General features: G+C 33.9%; 3 protein-coding genes across 3 annotated transcripts in view; 2 read left to right on the plus strand and 1 right to left on the minus strand.

Annotated features, from left to right (window-relative positions):
• Positions 1-15,541, minus strand: part of LOC144837646 (DNA polymerase lambda-like) — an 88,184-nt gene that overhangs the window by 13,741 nt on the left and 58,902 nt on the right. The gene's annotated exons all lie outside the window — the stretch shown is intronic.
• LOC144837656 (succinate--CoA ligase [ADP/GDP-forming] subunit alpha, mitochondrial-like) lies at positions 98-5,428 on the plus strand. Its single transcript, XM_078692859.1, has 8 exons — positions 98-172; positions 777-880; positions 1,070-1,186; positions 1,683-1,895; positions 2,313-2,454; positions 3,631-3,782; positions 4,325-4,513; positions 4,970-5,428. The coding sequence occupies exons 1-8, from the start codon at positions 136-138 to the stop codon at positions 4,991-4,993; spliced, it is 978 nt and encodes a 325-aa protein (XP_078548985.1). The 5' UTR covers positions 98-135; the 3' UTR covers positions 4,994-5,428.
• LOC144837641 (stress-70 protein, mitochondrial-like) lies at positions 6,112-15,230 on the plus strand. The gene is made up of 13 exons (XM_078692838.1): positions 6,112-6,286; positions 8,334-8,650; positions 9,250-9,448; positions 9,720-9,826; positions 10,008-10,170; positions 10,284-10,586; positions 11,137-11,364; positions 11,740-11,844; positions 12,060-12,177; positions 12,816-12,910; positions 13,200-13,292; positions 13,831-13,971; positions 14,442-15,230. Exons 1-13 carry the CDS (start codon positions 6,185-6,187, stop codon positions 14,577-14,579), a joined length of 2,109 nt encoding a protein of 702 aa, XP_078548964.1. The 5' UTR covers positions 6,112-6,184; the 3' UTR covers positions 14,580-15,230.

The raw sequence follows: 15,541 nt of genomic DNA on the forward strand, positions 1-15,541 counted from the left end.
CTTATGTGAAACGCGTTATTTTATTAATCTTAATTCCCATGTTTAATCCTAAACTTACGATCTGAAACGCGTCAATGTATTGTGTACACTAGTTTATAAAAGTATTTCTTGAGGGCGACATTTTAAAAGATCAAAATGGCTACCTCCACAAGAATTTTTGCAAAGACATTCGGTAATTTTACGACAAACGTGCTTAATTATAGTGTGTTAAACTTAGAGAAATAATATTTAGGAGAGTGAGAATTAAATGGGTTGCAAATATGTAGTTAAATGTTTACGTTAGCCTAGAATGCGAACGAATTAAATGTGACCGGCGGCCGACTTGAAATGAATTTGGCCCGGCCTGGCTGACATGGTCTGTCCACCAGGCCAGCCCAAGAGGAGCAGCAGGAGGACGTTTCGGCCTAGCCAGGCCGTACTATCTATCTACGCCGAACCCGGTATCGCCCGGGGATGAAGGGATGGGGGGATGGGTTGGAATGACAAGCGAATTATTATATTTTATTGTATTGTAATGTTATTGTTATTTATTTGTTTGAAGGTTTGCATGGCTAAATCAATGTTAATATTTTTTATAAAGTTCTGAAAAGAACTGTTGAGTTTCTCGACGTTTTTGATATTTTGTGTTGTGATATCTAATTTGTTGTACATTTTATACATTTTTAACAAAATACTGTACAATTTTTTTTAACAATTTGCCCCAATTTGAAATTGCTCAAGGATTTACCTGTGAAATCAGGTTAATAACATTTTTCATCATTTAATATTTTTTCTAGCTCGGCGACTCACTGGAGTTAGAACATGCTACACCAACAGTAGGCAAAATTTGGGTTTAACAAAAGATACAAAGGTGATATGTCAGGGTATCACAGGAAAGCAGGTTTGTATTTTTACAATCAATGGATTTGATTTGGGACACCCGGGCTATTAAGGGGACACTTTCCCATGAAATATACGTTTTTACACTATGACCAACCATTAGTCAAAGGCCCTTTTACTCTACTTTTTTTACAATTTGATGTTTATAGTATTACTGTACTCACTTTCTGGTTGTTTTTTTTTATTTCAGGGTGCATTCCACACTAAACAAGCATTAGAGTATGGTACCAAAATGGTGGGAGGTGTGACTCCAGGAAAGGGTGGTGAAGTTGCTCTAGGATTACCAGTATTTAATAGCGTTCAAGAGGCAAGTAGAATGTGATGAACTTTGACAGTGCCGACTCTAGCGACTGACGCAAACACAATAAGGGTTGAGGCAATATTTCAAACTTTAATTGTGGTTATCGTAAATGAATGCATTGGAAAAAGCCTTAAAGCAGAAAGTATTCAAGAGTCCTACATCCTAGTCCTACAGAAACCACCTATTATAGCTAAATTAATAGTCATTTTGAAGTATTCATCCTCACCACTAGATCGAAAATACAGGCTCATGTATTATACGTATGAAATGCCATATGTGCCAAAATATTTATCTTTTTAGTAATTAGGGTCTAGAACCTAGACTACACAGTAAGCAATATGTTGTAATTACAATTAATAATTTATGTATTTTACCACCAAACTTTTGAATTAAAATCAAGATTGTGAGGCATTTTAGGGCAGTTTGCCTATTCTTGATTTTAATTAATAATTTATTGTAAATGGTTATGTTTTGAACATCATTCATTATTCATCATTTTTAGGCAAAATCAGCGACTGGTGCTGACGCCACTGTTATATATGTACCACCACCTTTTGCTGCCAAAGCCATTATTGAAGCAATGGATGCTGAGATTGGCCTCATTGTATGCATAACAGAAGGAATCCCACAGTTGGATATGGTGAAAGTAAAACATCAGTTAGTAAGGCAAAGTAAATCCAGACTAGTAGGCCCAAACTGTCCAGGTATAATTAAGGTAATTATGTATGTTAATTATTAAATCTCTCCCAAAACTAGTAAAACTCTAAAACATTTGTAAGGTAACTTAAATATCTACAGTACAAAATTAACAGTTTTCTTCAAATCTTGTAAATATTTGGAATTAATCTGGAATTTTTCACTCACTTCACAATTTTATCTTTCCAAACAAAACATTTTAGTTAAAAGCTTGTACATATTTTGTATATATTCTTGTATATATTCAGTCACAAACTCATCATATATATATATATACACTGGGCCCTCTGGGAGAACAGTCTTTGACTGAAAAGGCTACCCAGTACAAAGAATACAAAATAATAATTTAATCCATTATTTTAAAATTTAAGATAATTTTCCTTCTTAAATATTTTTGGACCTAATTGGTATTTAGTTGATTTATTTTGTTTTTTAGCCCGGTGCTTGCAAGATAGGTATTATGCCAGGGCACATCCACAAACCTGGTAACATAGGTATTGTATCAAGATCAGGTACATTAACATATGAAGCAGTAGCACAGACAACTGCAGTTGGACTTGGCCAGTCGCTGTGTGTTGGTAGGTTGGAAAGAAATTAAAAACATATTTTTACTGCCAATGATACATGTGGCTAGGCAATCTAACAACATGACACTGAGCTCGCCTTGCCAAGATAGGAACTCATAACAGTTCTTTGATCTTATGTCTGGCTGCATTAAATACTAACAGTACTGTACTATGTACATATTCCCTGCTGCGTGCGGTGTCTGGTAAGGGGCATGGAACTGATCATGTTGCAGCCACATATAAACCCTTTGATCTCAGGACCTCAGAATCCGGTTTTTAGATTGCCTTGCATGTGGGTACACATCTTTCAGAGCCTCTTGTATAACCCCATCCCCTCTTGTATAACCCCATCTCCTCTTGTATAACCCCATCCCCTCTTGTATAACCCCATCCCCTCTTGTATAACTCCCATCTCCTCTTGTATAACTCCCATCTCCTCTTGAATAACCCCATCCCCTCTTGTATAACCCCATCCCCTCTTGTATAACCCCATCCCCTCTTGTATAACCCCATCCCTTCTTGTATAATCCCATCCCCTCTTGTATAACTCCCATCTCCTCTTGTATAACTCCCATCTCCTCTTGAATAACCCCATCCCCTCTTGTATAACCCCATCCCCTCTTGTATAACCCCATCCCCTCTTGTATAACCCCATCCCTTCTTGTATAACCCCATCCCCTCTTGTATAACTCCCATCTCCTCTTGTATAACTCCCATCTCCTCTTGAATAACCCCACCCCCTCTTGTATAACCCCATCCCCTCTTGTATAACCCCATCCCCTCTTGTATAACCCCATCCCCTCTTGTATAACCCCATCCCCTCTTGTATAACCCCATCCCCTCTTGTATAACCCCATCCCTTCTTGTATAACCCCATCCCCTCTTGTATAACTCCCATCTCCTCTTGTATAACTCCCATCTCCTCTTGAATAACCCCATCCCCTCTTGTATAACCCCATCCCCTCTTGTATAATCCCATCCCCTCTTGTATAATCCCATCCCTTCTTGTATAATCCCATCCCCTCTTGTATAACCCCATCCCTTCTTGTATAACCCCATCCCTTCTTGTATAATCCCATCCCTTCTTGTATAACCCCATCCCCTCTTATATAACCCCACCCCCTCTTGTATAACCCCATCCCCAAACTTGTTCATTTGCTTAAGAATGAGGCTTATTTCATTTGACAGGTATTGGTGGAGATCCATTCAATGGAACCAACTTTGTAGATTGTCTTGATGTCTTCCTGAAGGATCCAGAAACAGAAGGCATCGTTCTTATTGGGGAAATTGGAGGAGGAGCTGAAGAGAAAGCCGCTGATTTCCTGAAGGCTAACAACATGGTTTGTTTAGTAAAACATTTATTATATTATTAAGCAGCAGCCATAACCAGATATATCCATTTTCATAATGTATAAAGCTCTGTCTACACTATCAACTTTACACTTTATGTGACAAAAGAATGTAGTGTGCCCATATATGTATATGATGATGTCATATCACTACCATATTTGGGCACATCACACTTTTTTTGTCAAACTACTTTGATAGTGTAGACAGAGCTTTAGGTGGACATTCCTTCAAATTTCTGCTCAAGAACACCATCTTCTTGTTTATTTTAGCTTCCTTTTTCCTATCTTTTCTTCTGAGATGGCCAATTTAATTTTATTCATTTAATTTTGTTGTGCTTTATTTTATTTTGTTTATCTTTATAAATGCTATTTATTTTACTTTTTATTGTTACATGTTTTGTCTTGTCATATTGTAATTTTGTGAGGGTCCCTAATGATCAGCTTTGGCTGGATGGACCACCCTCATAAAATATTAATTAATTAATAAAATTAAAATAAATAAAAACATTATAAACTTGACTGTTGTATCCTAGGGTGAGAATCGCAAACCTGTAGTATCATTCATCGCCGGGCTGACGGCGCCACCAGGCAGGAGAATGGGTCATGCTGGTGCCATCATCTCTGGTGGCAAAGGAGGTGCAGAGGCTAAGATTGAAGCATTAAGAGCAGCTGGCGTGGCAGTCACGATGTCTCCGGCTCAAATGGGATCCTTGATGGCAGAGGTACAGTAGATAGAATAATTTACTTGCATATAACCAAATAACGAGGCAGAGTTGCATTGCCAATAGGATCCTAAGGTTACATTGCATGAATCACTGGTTTGGTTGACAATATTGACAGGCACTTATTCCCTATAATTGAAGCCAAAAAAGGGTTATATTGGCTTAACAGACCCAAAAATGTTTTCGGTTGGTCGGGTTAAGCCTACACTCAGGTTTTTCAGATTTCCATTGTCTCTGTAACTAATAAAAATGTAATCTTTTAATATATTTATAAATATTTGTATGCATAACAGGTTTTATCATGTTGAAAAATACCTTGCATTGTTTCAATTTATGTGTGCAATTTTGAAATTACTAGTTTGGTTCAAATTGTGAAAAGTGCTTAAAACCATGTAACATTCTCTAATAAATGCTTAATATAAATATTATAAGAATGTTTGTTTTTTTCTATTTCAGGAATTCAAGAAAAGAGAACTTTAATTGCGAGGAATGATCAATAGAAATAGAATGTTGATTTTAATGAATAAATTTAGGCAAGATATTATATAATCCAAAAAACAAAAACAGGCTGTTCGTAGACATAGAGTACCACAATGCACAATGCTCCTGTTGTATTCAATTTTTTATTTAAATTTACTTACAACTATACTGTGTCACACGTAAATTATAGAAACTCTTAATAACTGTGTATGGTAACATCTATTATTTCAAATCTTAAGTTATAAATGTTTTTCAATGGTGACGTCTTTAAAAATAAACAGAGTTACTTACTACCTTTTACCTTTGTAGTGTTGTGGGTTGGTGAAGAGGATTCATTTAAAATACATATTTCTATGTCTTTGTCATCAGTCTGCCCATCATCAGAGCAATATCAACAATGTATTATATTATAATAAATTGGATTGAAATTATGAATTTGTGTTGCATATTCATTATGTTAAATTTGTCTGTGTCTTGTCTTCAATCTTTTTATCTTAAGCTCTATCTACACTATCAAACTTTCTGTGACAGCAAAAATGTGATGTGCCCAAATATGGTAGTGATATACCCAAATATGTGAAATGACATCACCATGTCGATGGGCACATCACATTTTTTTTTGTCGCTTAAAGTTTTGATAGTGTAGACAGTGGAAATGGAACCAATTTATGAATAATATGTACTTCAGTCAGACATTGTGCTATTGTAATATTAACTCAACTTCAGTACAGTGAGTTTCACTTGCAACCAATAGTCAACTACTGTTGCGTCATCATAATAATAGAGCATTGTTCAATATATCCAGGTCATGCATGCCCTTTAAATTTACTAGAACTTTCTTTAATTGCCAGAGAGTAGGAGAATTATACATAATTTATTTTGATTAATTATATGAAGAAAAGTTGAAAAATATATTCCGCACTTTCAAATAATAAACTTATATTTTATTAGGAATATAGTAGTTTTAAGTAGTTAATCATAATTTTAGATCTGATAATGATTAAAAACACAAATTTATATTAATTTTTGTAATTTTGTTAAAAAATGTAATATGTGCTGGCAACGTATTGTTAAGTGCGCCCTCTATTCGAATCCTTCTCGCGAAAAAGAAATTTCATCAGCGTGTTGTCTTTTACACACATGTGAGTTCTGATAAAGTAGAATAAAATAAATTATATAAAATTATACAAAATGCTTACAGCTAGTAGATTAACAGCATATCATCTAAAAAGTAAATGTTCATACTTTAGGAATCTTTCACAAACTAAAAATGTAGCGGAAGTTTTAAAAGTGGTAAGTCATTTTATTGTTTTTTTCTGTTCATCCTGCATCCTCCAGTTTCGTGAGTCATCCACCGGTCCCGGTCTCACTTTGGCAGTCCGATATCCAGCCTACTGGAGTAGTAGTAGGGCCTAACTAAATTGAATGAATAAATACAGTCATTCAGTATATTACAAATATTATAATAATATATAATAGCACAAATTAGACTAATATAAATATTTAATATTTAATTAGAGTTAATAGTTAAATAAAAATATAATTTTTAAAAATTAATCAAATCAGTTATTGTGGGGCGCTAATGCAGTTTCGTACCCACCCCTTAAAATTACTCAAAATTGTTTCAATACTTCATCTAACCTACTCACGAGTTGTCTACAGCATTCTGCAAGCATAAAATTGTAAAATATCGATAACTTTTTATTTATAAATATTTTTAATCAATTGATAATTGAGCACCCTTCAGAAATCCATCGCAAGCTTAGCTTCGCGAAAATCATCGCTAGGCCTGCCGATAAAAGTACGGAGGCCTCATAGGGCATCGATCAATAGAGGACGCTGTTATGGTCATATTATAATGTCTTTAAAAAATATTCCTCGTGAAACGAACTTTTAAGTTTTTTCATAAAGAAATATTTTGTGTTTAATTATGTTGTTAATTTTTAGAAATTCTTTTTAATTTGAGTGTTATTGTCTTGTCAAATTATATTTTGTGAGGGTCTTTAATGATCAGCTTCGGCTGGATGGACCACCCTCGTAAAATATTGTTGAAATAAATAAAGGAACAGTTGCTTCATTATTAAATGTTATATTTTAATTTTATTTTAATAAACACAACAGGAAAGAAGATAAAAAGGAAGAAATGAAAGACATGAAATGATGTTTTCAGTGTCAGCAGAAGTAAAATAAATTCTAGTAATTGATGGAAAACATTTTTATTATAATTATCATTTTATTACTGTACATTACATTTCAATAAATTATATCTTTCTGTTTTTGTTGCATTTCTTATTTCCATGTATTTGAAGAGGTCTTTCATGGGTGAATAACTAAATGTTAATTTATATACTTCTATAAAATCTTAAAACAAGGAAACCATTAGTGTTTCTAATATAGTGATAACATTACTAAAACAATTAATTTGTCATAAGCTCCTTGTTTATTGTGTTATAACAATGTAGCTCAGGACTGAACGAAGTACTGTAATTCTTTTTATTTCATTTTATTTATTTATTTGACCTACAAATCATAATGTAAAATAAACTAAAACAGAGGAAAATTGGTCTGTAGTACTTAAATCTTCAAGTCAGCAGTCCCATACAATTTATCTTCTTTCCTGTGTGAAATTCTACTATTAAAAATGAAAAACAAATTAAAAACATAACATATGATGATACCCACAATGATGAATACAATAATTGTATATTATTTCTTTATTAAAAATACGAAATTCATGTCGGAAATAATGCAAATTATTATTTAGTGCGTGCTTTAAACATTAGTAAATTACGCCCTCTATAGAACGCAACTGTTTACTCTATCAAGAGTTAATGTCCTGTGAAGCCTCCGTACTTTTATCGGCAGGCCTAGCGACGATTTTCGCGAAGCTAAGCTGGCGATGTATTTCTGAAGGGTGCTCAGTATTAATTGATTAAAAATAGTTATAAATAAAAAAAATATCGAATTTTTACAATGTTATGATTGCAGGATGTTGTAGACAACTCGTGAGTAGGTTGGATGAAGATTTTGAGTAATTTTAAGGGGTGGGTACGAAACTGCATTAGCGTACTGTAGTACGTGCTTTAATTTAGTCTAATTTATTGTACAATTATACTTGGAGGCCATTAATTTATGAAGGAAATATTTACAAATTGAATAAAATTGATACCATGATTGATGGTTTGTCGGTTTTATAATTTTTTTAAAGGAAATTAACAACTACAACTACAAGCGGCATTGGCAAATTTGCAAAAATAGCGCGAGAACAAAGCTTAATTTATATTGTAGATATTATACTGTAATGCTGAGTGACGGTTTTTGTTTTCTATTTCCATATTAGGGATCATGGAGCTTGACCAATCAACAAACACAGAGGTTCTACTCTTCGGAGGGTACAGTACGGGGAGCAGTTGTTGGTATCGATCTGGGTACAACAAACTCCTGCGTAGCCTTAATGGAAGGAAAACAATCAAAGGTTCTAGAAAATGCTGAAGGTGCACGAACAACGCCCTCGGTTGTAGCATTCACCCCCGAAGGAGAAAGGCTTGTTGGTATGCCAGCCAAACGACAAGCAGTAACTAATTCAAAAAACACACTTTACGCAACAAAAAGATTAATAGGTAGACGGTTTGATGATCCCGCAACGCAAAAAGATATGTAAGTGTCAAGTGACTCATAGCGCCTTCTATTATGAATACTATGATTTAATGACGTAATATTTTATGTTTATATATCAAGACCAGGGATGTAGTTAGAGAAGTGTAAGCCAAAAAATAAAAGAGTTATTTTTGGATACCCAGGGGCCTTTTGGGATGAGGTGTCACAATTAGACCAGGGAAGGCCTTAAACAGTGATGTAGCCACAAGAAATAAAGTGGTCGGTTCTCAAAAGAAAATGGAACAATCTCTGTTCAAGCCACTGGGTTGTCAAAAGTGGTCAGGTTAAAATTTTACCAACCGTACTGGTGGCTACCGCCCTGTTAAAACTTGGAAGAAGGTGGGTATCCCTGCCAACCATCGGCCAACACAATTACATCCATGAAATTACTTCTACAGTATCTCTATCACAAATGTGTACTTCATTAACATAATGAAAACAGTAGTTTTTTTAAATTCTTGTACATTATATAAAACATTTTTGCATTGGCAAATTCCAACTAGTACAATACTTTTCCGTTCAGCAGACTATGCAAATAAAACCATGAAAATGGATTATTTGTTGGAACAAAATGTTACATTATGATATATTATTCATAGGAAAACAGTAGCATATGATATTGTCAAAGCAAGCAATGGAGATGCCTGGTTAACGGCGCACGGTAAAATGTACTCACCTAGCCAAGTTGGCGCTTTTGTCTTAGTAAAAATGAAGGAAACAGCAGAAAGCTATTTGGGACAACCAGTGAAGAATGCAGTGGTGACAGTGCCAGCATATTTCAATGATTCACAAAGACAGGTAGCGTACCAAAAAAAGAGCTTTTATCCTTTTGGCAACAGTGTCTACACTATCAAACTTTATGTGACAACAAAAATGTGATGTGCCCATATATGGACATGATGATGTCACATAACCACCATATTTGGGGATAGAATCACCATATTTGGTGCATCTTTTTTTGTCAGACTAGTTTGATAGTGTTTTGACAGAGTTTAGTAGTGATAATAGTATTTGAGACTATTTGAATTTTGTATGTAGTGTAACTAAAAATTACTGATTCTTTTTGTAGGCAACAAAAGACGCAGGACAGATTGCCGGATTGAATGTTTTGCGTGTAATTAATGAACCCACAGCAGCAGCTCTGGCATATGGCATGGACAAATCGGAAGATAAGATGTAAGGTTAAAAACTGTTATGACAAAAATGTGTAATGTGACCATATATTCAAAATATTAAAATTAAACTATAATTTAACACTATTTTGGCATGCACCTTTGGTCTTTAATTATGGAAAAGGTTTCTAGCTTATAGTTAGCACTTGGCACAGAAATTAACAGCCTAATTTTGTCCACTTTAGCATTGCAGTTTATGATCTTGGTGGCGGCACTTTTGATATCTCTATCCTGGAAATCCAGAAAGGTGTATTTGAAGTCAAATCAACAAACGGTGACACATCTCTCGGAGGAGAAGACTTTGACAATGTTCTTCTTAACCACTTGGTTTCTGAATTTAAGAAAGAGGTAGGTTTTAATTGGATCTAAAATTCTACAGTGATTGTTGTTGTATATAATATCTTGTACAGGTAAAGAAATGTATACATAATTATAAAGTGAGTTGTTTTTAAACTTCACAGCAAGGAATTGATATTACAAAGGACAACATGGCATTACAGCGACTGAGGGAAGCGGCAGAGAAAGCAAAGATCGAGTTGTCATCATCGATGCAGACTGACATCAACTTGCCATACTTGACGATGGATGCCAGCGGACCGAAACACATGAACTTGAAGCTATCCAGAGCTAAGTTAGAATCGCTAGCGGATAGTCTAATCAAACGAACCATTGAACCATGTAAAAAGGCCATGCAAGATGCGGAAGTGTCGCGGGCTGACATCAAAGAGGTCTTATTGGTTGGTGGAATGACTCGTATGCCAAAGGTATGTATTGTTAACTTTAGAGTCTAGAGTACGTAATTATATAAAAAAACTTGTACTCTCATTTGCATATCCCCGATGTTTCATATTTTAGCATTCAAAATCTTTTTATCTTATCTGTTTATCTAATTTTAAAACATATTCAAAATAATTTAAAGCTGATGTGACAATTTAAAACTTTATGTGACAAATAGATATGTGATGTGTCCATATATGGACATGATGGTGTCATGTCACTACCATATTTGAGCATATCACTACCATATTTATCCATATCACACTTTTTTTGTCAAACTAATTTAATGGTGTAGGCACAGCTTATGATGAGCTGTAAATTTCACATGGATTCGTAAAATAAAATATACAGTTTGTTATCACTACTAGTACTACTATAACTACAGATAATAATTGCTAAACTTTATTTAGTTGCTTGGTGACATTTCTTTGCTTGCTATATATTTAAAGGATTTATAGATGATTAATTAAATACATTAAAAATGCATTTTAGGTACATTTAAAACTTTACATTATTTACATGTGTAATAAAAATTAGGTACAAGAAACTGTACAGCAAGTATTTGGTCGGCAACCAAGCAAATCTGTAAACCCTGATGAAGCTGTTGCCATGGGTGCTGCCATCCAAGGTGGTGTGCTTGCAGGAGATGTCACAGATGTCCTTCTGCTCGACGTCACTCCCCTGTCTCTTGGAATCGAAACTCTAGGTGGCGTGTTCACAAAGCTGATAAATAGAAATACCACAATTCCAACAAAGAAATCGCAGGTATTTGGTTTTGTATAATTTTTGATTTAATATATCTTTTAAAAGAATATAAAAATACCAAAACAATGGTATGCTACACTCCATTAAGGGGACACTATTGAAACCAACAAGGGCAAAATATGTTTTAGCGCAACCCCCAACCCCTATTCAGAAGACACTTCTATTAAAGGGATACTTTGGTGGGTTGTAAATGTAATCCTTTAGTAGGCATTTTTTTTTCACATAAAGCCTTGAAGGCCTTCATTTTATACAGTTTTAATTGGACAGTAACACTACAATTATAAATAATTACTAATACTATACCTTAAGTATACCAACAATTGGAAAAACTAAATATACTGTGCTGTTACTGATGTTTTCGTTGTTCATTTTTAGGTGTTCTCTACAGCCGCTGATGGCCAGACTCAGGTAGAGATCAAAGTTCACCAAGGTGAGCGTGAAATGGCACAAGACAACAAACTCCTTGGACAATTCCAATTGGTAAGTTACAAATATACTCCAAATATGGTTTTAGTACTGAAACTCCACCTTAAAAATGACAAAATCTTTATTAAAATGTTTTTCGTGAGTGTAGACAGAAATTGTATACAATTGTATTATGTTTTATTTACTACAAAAACTTTTAATTTCTCTTGTCAAATTTATGTAAAACATTTCACCAAGTTGTACTCTATTTCTTGTTTGTCTGTCTTTAGATTGGACTTCCTCCAGCACCAAGGGGCGTACCTCAAATTGAAGTTAGTTTTGATATTGATGCCAACGGTATTGTAAATGTATCGGCTAGAGATAAGGGAACTGGAAAAGAACAGCAAAGTGAGTCATTTTTTTATACACTTTCCCTCTCCCTTCCTTAACAAAGAGCATTTTTAGCAGCATTCCATGTAATTTCTTTGTCATATAAAGACAATCACAAAAAATAAGACTATTCTACATAAGATAAGCTGTAATTTTCACATGGATTTGTAAAAAAATAGTTTGATAAATATACTTTTACTTTATCACTACTATAACTACAGATAACAATTTCCGACCTTGATTTAGTTGCTTGGTGACATTTCTTTGCTTGCTATGATGTTGCATTTTGCATATTTTTCGTCAACCGTATTTCTCAATGAGAATGTGGAAGGAAATTTTACTGAGCAAGCAAATAACGTTATACAGAAGAAGTTTGAGCCAATAGAACATTCAGTACTTTCAGCTCTGTCTACACTATCAAACTTTATGTGACAACAAAATGTGATGTGCATATATATGGACATGATGATGTCATATCACTACTATATTTGGGCATATCACTACCATATTTGGGCACATCACACTTTTTAAAAACTAGTTTGATAGTGTAGACAGAGCATTATAGAGAAGACATTTACAAATCTTTTTCAACTTTGTACATTTAGATTTTTTACAAATTTCATTTGTTCACTTTATATAAATATTTCTATTTAAAGTTGTGATCCAATCATCTGGTGGATTGAGTAAAGACGAGATTGAGAATATGGTGAAGAATGCAGAAAAGTATGCTGAAGAGGATAAGAAGAGGAAGGTAATAAAGATGAATGATTTTAGTAGATTATTTGTATCTCATATAAATAATATATAAAAAAAAGTGAGGCAAGCCATTATGATTGTATATATCAAACTTTGTTCACCTTCACTACCATATTTGGGCGCATCACACTTTTTTTTGTCAAAGTAGTTTGATAGTGTAGACGGAGCTTTAGCAAAGTGTAGAGGCTGAAAGATGATAGCTTTAAATAGTCTCACAGTGAATCACAGTGAAAAGAATGAGCTCTATATTAGTGCCTTTACAAACCAATTATATTTTTTTGCAGGAAAAAGTTGAAGTTGTAAACCAAGCTGAAAACATAATACATGACACAGAGGCTAAGATGGAAGAATTCAAAGATCAGCTGCCATCAGAAGAGGTATTTATCATCTATATCTATTAATTTATAATCTTTATTATCAATTTATCATCTTTATCTATCAATTTCCCATCTTTATCATCACCCGCTCCATGGTTCTGGTGGTAGAATAAGTCTTCGATAAAGACTATAAACCATAGGTCCAGTTCTAGTTCATGTGCACTTTAAAGAACCTAGTACATCTTTCGAGACGAGTAGGGTGTTACCCCGGTGTACTAGTACACACAGCCACTTATTGGGCAGTCTGGGAGAACAGTCTTTGACTGAAGAGGCTAGTATAAATAAATAATAATGAACTCTCTAGCATGTTACATTGGTACAGGTTTACACAATTGCATATATATGTTTGTGTGTTTGCTATGATGTTGCATTTTGCATATTTTTCGTCAACCATATATCTCAATGAGAGTGAGGAAAAGTACTAACTGAGCAGACACACATATCAAGCAAATGTATAAATTGAGTGAAATAATTTAAAAGGTATTATTTTAATAATAAGAGTAATTAGAACTAATGAAACTGTCTTTGTAAATTTCAGTGCGACAAGTTGAAAGAGGAAATACAGAAGGTTAAAGATTTGTTAGAGAAGAGAGACACAGAAGACTCTGAGAACCTTCGACAGGCTTCTTCAGCCCTGCAACAAGCCTCATTGAAACTCTTTGAAATGGCCTACAAAAAGGTGAGAAATGTTTGATTTAGTTTGCAGAATTCTGTATTGAAAATTGTGCATTGTTTAATTTATATATTTTTTTCAAACCACCAATAACCTAGTTTGTATGTAAATTTATATCTATTTATATATTTTTTTGTCACACCAAGTTTGATAGTGTAGAAAGAGCTTAAGGTAAATGAATATTGATGGTACTTTATTGAGCTTAATTTGGACAAAGGCAGCACTTTTAAAACAACTTATTTAGTCCTACTGTGCTCACAAAAATATACTGTACTAAAGCAAAAAAATTACTTTGCATTTATAGTTATCTCTTCATCTCTTCTTTCTATCTCTTAGAGGAGGCTTTTTTTCACTAGTTGAAATTGTTGATTAACTTATTTATCTGTACGCATATCCAGATTACAACAGTGATCCCTTAGATCTATTTTCACTGGAAATACATACATAGTTTCATATTTATTATTTGTTTGTTTCAGATGGCTTCAGAGAAAGACCAATCGTCAGGCGGCAGTGGCGAAACAAGCAGCGAAGGCAGCAGCGAGGGCAGCAGTGAAGGCAGCACTGATACAAGTGGTGAAGGAACCAGTGAAGAAAAAAAAGAAAAGGAAAATTAAGCAAGTGACTAGAATATAATTTCTTGAATCTCCTCATCTTGAATCACCCCAGCTGTCCTAGTACAATGCACCCCAAGATATATAGTATATTGTAGCGGTTTGTTGTGAGGGTGTTTTGGGGTAAAAGATACAACTCTCAAATATTACACAATGTATATTATACTTGATTTATATTTTAATACATTGCATCAAATAACTTGTATTGCAACTATTATGTGTATTGTTTTGTCTTTGTCGTTATGTTACCCATGGGTTCCTTTTCCATATTTACATTTGTATCAGGCATACGGTCTGATTTTCTAGTTCAACATTGCTATATTTTATAATTGATTAAGCAATTGGTATAAATAATTTAATAAATATTGTTAAATATGAGTTAGTAGAAGAAGACTATTAAAGAATATTCTATTCTGAAAAAAAAACAATCTAAATAAGTTAACCAACTTGCAATGTACGAAATATATTCAATATTTAATTCTTGAGTACTACAGTGTAAATACACAAGTTGATGATGCATTTTATCATCTGTTATAAATATACATTAACTGCTAAACTAATTCTTCTGTTAGTCTTACAATGATATAGATTTATTTGAAATTCCGTCTATTGGTTACCATGTTTGTGGTGTATAACGTTTAGTAAATAAAACACTTATCAGATAAAGAAAACTGTGAACATGAATAATGTATTACAATTTAATTGTTGGCAGAAATATAAACAGAAAAATACAAGTTGTGTTTTGTATTTGTGTTGTTTTTAGTACAGAAATTGAGATTTAAAATGTGACTGGGCTTGTAACCGGGTTGGTGCTTACAGTATGGGCTTATAACTGTATCGTTACTTGTAGTACACGCTACTAGCACTGTCGTACATAATAGCTTATTGTATTGGGATTTTGTAAATTAAATTCACCCATATGGAACTTAAATTATGTGCTGATGTGTCTGTATTGCATTGTCGTC

Source organism: Antedon bifida, chromosome 3, assembly GCF_963402885.1.
Source record: "Antedon bifida chromosome 3, ecAntBifi1.1, whole genome shotgun sequence".
NCBI lineage: Eukaryota > Metazoa > Echinodermata > Crinoidea > Comatulida > Antedonidae > Antedon > Antedon bifida.

What these genes read in the sequence shown, in the direction of transcription:
- LOC144837641 (XM_078692838.1), top strand. Translation starts at nt 6,185, where the DNA reads ATGCTTACAGCTAGTAGATTAACAGCATATCATCTAAAAAGTAAATGT. An exon ending in CCCGCAACGCAAAAAGATAT is followed by an intron (nt 8,651 to 9,249) that starts GTAAGTGTCAAG and finishes TATTATTCATAG; the next exon opens with GAAAACAGTAGCATATGATA. An exon ending in TTTCTGAATTTAAGAAAGAG is followed by an intron (nt 10,171 to 10,283) that starts GTAGGTTTTAAT and finishes TAAACTTCACAG; the next exon opens with CAAGGAATTGATATTACAAA.
- LOC144837656 (XM_078692859.1), top strand. Translation starts at nt 136, where the DNA reads ATGGCTACCTCCACAAGAATTTTTGCAAAGACATTCG. An exon ending in AATTTTTGCAAAGACATTCG is followed by an intron (nt 173 to 776) that starts GTAATTTTACGA and finishes TATTTTTTCTAG; the next exon opens with CTCGGCGACTCACTGGAGTT. An exon ending in TGGGATCCTTGATGGCAGAG is followed by an intron (nt 4,514 to 4,969) that starts GTACAGTAGATA and finishes TTTCTATTTCAG; the next exon opens with GAATTCAAGAAAAGAGAACT.